This window comes from Rhinoderma darwinii, chromosome 4 (assembly GCF_050947455.1).
Source record: "Rhinoderma darwinii isolate aRhiDar2 chromosome 4, aRhiDar2.hap1, whole genome shotgun sequence".
NCBI lineage: Eukaryota > Metazoa > Chordata > Amphibia > Anura > Rhinodermatidae > Rhinoderma > Rhinoderma darwinii.
Genome location: NC_134690.1, coordinates 21,623,265 through 21,628,264, shown reverse-complemented (window position 1 = coordinate 21,628,264; position 5,000 = coordinate 21,623,265). Strand labels below are relative to the sequence as shown.

Below are 5,000 nucleotides of genomic sequence, written 5' to 3'. Positions count from 1 at the left end.
GCTGTTTAGTCTTTGGAATATCAAGTTTTTTACGATTTGTGTTTATTACTATTAGTAACAATAATATAATAACACAATAGAATGGCTGCATTCTACAGAACTGTCTGGAGCACATACAATATAACACGTATAACACATAACACACTGCAGATACAGCTGAACACGAGGTGCTGATGTAGCGGATACTCGGCCGAAGTTGGATCCGTGTTCCGTCAGTGACAGATTTCCCTGTTTTAAAGAATTAAAAACATAGAGACCATTAAAAAATTAAGTTATAAGACATGAGTTATAAAATAATTCATAGGGCACATGGCATAAGACACATTAATTATGATATAAAACATGAATAAAATAATGATTTATGTATGACACAAGAGTTAAGACTTGAGACATAATAACAAAATATATATTTTAGGACAAATACAAAATAAAAGATATTACAACATATATGACAGTTATGACATCATGTATCTCATAGAAGCATGACATCATGTTTAACAGAGTTATGACATCATGTATAACATAGAATTATGACATCATGTATAACAGAGTTATGACATAATGTATCTCATGGAAGTAAGACATCATGTGTAACATAGAGTTATGACATCATGTATAACATAGCATTATGACAAAGACAAACATGAGTATGACAAAAGAGGAAAGAGTAATGACAAAAGACACACCAGTTATGACACAAACATGAAAATTACAACAGATAAAAGAAATATGACAAAAGACACACCAGTAATTATAGAAACACGAACATAACATAACACGCACGTAGGAGGACTGAAGAGTGAAATGACAAAAGTTACGACAGAAAAAAAAAGTATAAAACAATGTTATGAGTTATAAGATATGACATCACATGAAATAATACATAGTAGAGAATTATGACTAAAGATTGACCAGTTATTACACAAAAATGAGTATGACAAAAGAAATTTTGACAAAAAGTAAACGTTAACAAAAGGCATGAGGCTACAAAACATAACAGAAGTGATTAAAAAGGTATGACAAAAAGGTAAATCAAATGTATGACAAAATACTCAATAGTTATGATATAAGACACACATGACGTCCCTTATAACATACAGGTATGACAAAAAACATAACAGTTATCATTACACAAATGAGAATCCCAAAAGACGCAAGAGTTATTACAAAAGACACAAGTTGGGACAGAAAAATTATAACATTGCATAAGGGCAAAATAAATCCAGAAAGTGAAGTAAGATTTCTCAGCCCTGCTCAGTGATAACAGATGTTTTCATTTTTGTCCAATTATTACATAACAGTTGTGTGGGATTTGGCTTTCTGTGGAAATAAAGTTTACACCTAGGGGGAGATTTATACAGAGAAGTCAAGAGCAGCAGCGTGGTATATCCTAGACTATATGATACATATATATACACATGTTGAAATATTCTATACATATTATTATTATTATTAGTATTAATATTATTAATTTTAAATAGTTTATTATAACTTGTTGCAAACACACCCAACTAAAAGCAAAGTTGACATAACAAACACCTGCACCTCGGTGGGGATGGGATGGTGATACACAAGCCATACCAACAAGCAACCAGATGTTGATAAATATGCTTCATCCTCCTCTAGAAAATCTCCATCCACCCCCAGCATCTTCTCCATATTCCATGTTAGATATTGTATTTTTGTGTTTCTGTAGGTTGCACACAAGTTTCTTGAGTCTTGGCTTCTTCTCTTCCTCCTCCTCCTCCTCCCATTCATGGTGACGTTATCCAGGATGTCCTGCCTTCTTCAGTCCTCCTCCTCCTCCTTGTGTTTTATTTGATTAAGTGAAATGGAGCACATTGGCTTGATGAGGCTGCTAATAACACGTAGATAATGCTTTGCTGTTGACCCCTATGAGGGCTACTGAGATGCACTTTTCTACTTCACACAATGAGCCTTGGTTCTAGGCGTGTGCCTTTGTCCATTAAGAAGAGAGGCACTTGAATGACAGCTTCTTAAGACATTTAAGAGTCTAGCCAACCCTACTAAATCATGACCCTTCCTGCTTGCAAGAAAGAGCCTCTCGTCTTTGTTTGCCTGCGGCCCCTTATTAAGACACCTTCCTCATTTTAACACTTGAAAGCAAGACCATATTAAATCCCAATTAAAAACCAGTCTCACTCTTATGTCTTCCGGCTGTGTCTCTACTTCTGAGGACTTGTCTATTATCACAATCCACACATGCAAGGCTGCCTAAATTCCTAGTCTATTTGTTCACATGTATTCCTACATTGAAATGCCCTGTGTCTATACAACCTGTTTGCTTTGTGTCAACTATAAATTGACATAGTATAAACATGTATCATAATGTATCAAAATTCAGCCAGTTACAATAGAATTCGCTACAATGTGAAACACAGGGAAAGGTTTCAGACTCAATTCAGCCGTTCTTCCAAAAGCAGAGCAAAAATTATACAGATTTCTATCATTACTTGTATTATTATTTCTATTATTCCTAGATTGTAGCAATATTTGCTTTATTTTATGCTGTATTTACAAATATTAAAAAAAAATGTTGTTGTTACATTGAAGCTTTTGTTTTGATAATATTGTGCGTTGTTTTCATTTGTCTCCAAATATTTCCTATCAGGTCAGGGTTGCATTTTTTTCAACCCAATAAACCAATAAAAAACAGCCTAAAAATTCACAATAAAATAGCATCGACCTCAGCAAAGTTAAAGCAATAAGATTAGAAAGAAATGGATAAAATGTCGAAAGATCCCAGAGATCCCTATTAGGGGAAGATACAATATTTATTCCTTGTCTCTTGGGATGAAGCTGCTCTATCTATTGTCCTCCCATTTCTCACTGCTGATGCTTAATTTTCAAAACTTCTATATTGCCAAGGGACCTACGACATCAGCTAAAGAATTATCCAGCAACTACAAAATCTGATCCAGGGAGCTGGTTTTGAGCAGAGGGGAAATTTTTTTCCTGCAGCTTTTTGAGGGAGAGTAGGCGAAAGAAGGTCTATCTGGTGCTTCTGCAAGCCCTGCATTATCTTCTGGAGAACCTACAGGAGAGGATTCTTATAGGAGAAGCTAATTTCTTTCTAGATTAATCTATACAAAAAAGGCAAACATGTCAACCTCATTCCCAGGACTGGTCCATGATTCAGAGGTATATTTTATCTTTCTTTCTTTGCTAGTTATGTTATGTTTCCATGACTCTGACCCCCCTAATCCTTGTTGTAACCGTTACAGTCAATGAATATAGGCTTCTCACAAAAAAAAAAAAAAAAGTTACAGAAGAAGAGAAGGAAGGAAATTCGTTATGACATCTGTCGTCTGGAATGGCATTCTGCAATACAACAGTTGTTATAACGAAAAGTAGGGGAAAAATAATCCCTAATAAAGCGCTACAGCATAGGGGGGCATGCTATATCTCCAAGTGATCATTTCCAACATCAGATGCTTTGATAGACAGACTCAGAGGCTTGTGTGGGGAAGATGGGGTGTGTGTGTTGTGTGTGTGTTTATTTAGGGGAGATCAGTTGTAGGGTTTTGTGTTTAGGGTCTTATGGTTGGTGATAGTGGGATATAGGAACCTTGGCATGAGCTTGTAGGAGTAATTGCATTTCTATTGTGTTGCTTGACTATAGTTGCACCTGAATGAGAAGACTTGAGTGGTTGAGGACTAGGAATACAAGGCTCTGCTGTCCGTACTTGCTATTTTAAATGACAAACCTATTTTTTCCTGTCTTTTTCTTTCCCTTCCTTCTAGATACGTCATGATGGATCAAACAGTTACCGTTTGATGCAGCTTGGGTGTCTGGAGTCTGTGGCCAACTCCAGTGTCGCCTATTCTTCCACATCTCCTCTAACTTATTCCACCACTGGAACTGAGTTTGCTTCCCCATATTTTTCTGCAAATCACCAGTATACCCCTCTCCACCATCAATCCTTCCACTATGAGTTCCAGCATAGCCACCCGGCGGTCAATCCTGACGCGTACTCCTTAAACTCCTTGCATCATTCCCAGCAATACTACCAGCAGATACACCATGGGGAGCCTACAGATTTTATTAACCTCCATAATGCCCGGGCACTCAAGTCTTCCTGCCTGGACGATCAGAGGAGAGACTTTGGGTGTCTAGATGCCTACAGACGGCATGACTTGTCTCTTATGAGCCATGGATCTCAGTATGGCATGCACCCAGATCAAAGGCTTTTACCCGGATCCAGCTTGGGTCTTGCAGGTGCTGGAGGGGACGATTTCCAGGTAAGAAATACTACTTTATATTACACCATCATTCATGTCAGTAATCTGTAAAAAATCGCCTTTTAGTTTGGGTGTGGCTGGGAATATGGTCTTCAATGCTCAAAATTAGTGTGTCTGTATATATATATATATATATATATATATATATATTTATATATACATATATATATATATATATATATATATAGATAAATATGTATGTGCGAGTATATATATATATATATATATATATATATATGTATATATATATACACATATGTATGTATATATATATGCACAAATATGTGTGTGTATATATATCTATATATATATCTATATATATATATATATAGATACACACACACACACACACACACACACACACACACACACACACACACACACACACACACTACTGCGTACAAATATATAAATATAGTATAAAATATCTGTTTAATAAAGTCACTTGCCGTATGTTCTCCCTCATCTGTAGATTTTTATTTACATAGAGACAGAAAAAAAATCACATAAACTTAACTAAGACTAAGAAAAAATAAATTAGGTTGAAATTATAAGAAACAAGTACATAAATCTAAAAATAATAATAATAATTTAGGCAAAAAAAATCTATAATTTTGAAATTTGAAAATTAGAAATAAAATATGAATTAAATATAATGGTATTAAGAGTATGGCTAAAGTTTGGATTCAAAATAAAAATGTCTAGCCTATCAATGAAATAAAATGTAATAGTTATGA

At 35.0% G+C, this 5,000-nt stretch overlaps 1 protein-coding gene across 1 annotated transcript in view; it reads left to right on the top strand.

Moving 5' to 3' along the window:
• Nucleotides 1-2,871: 2,871 nt before the first annotated feature.
• TFAP2D (transcription factor AP-2 delta) overlaps nt 2,872-5,000 on the top strand; it is a 39,365-nt gene continuing 37,236 nt past the window's right edge. The window contains exons 1-2 of the mRNA XM_075863819.1: nt 2,872-3,162; nt 3,766-4,263. Coding sequence (XP_075719934.1) covers nt 3,124-3,162; nt 3,766-4,263 — 537 coding nt within the window. The 5' untranslated portion in view covers nt 2,872-3,123. The remainder of the gene's footprint in view (nt 3,163-3,765; nt 4,264-5,000) is intronic.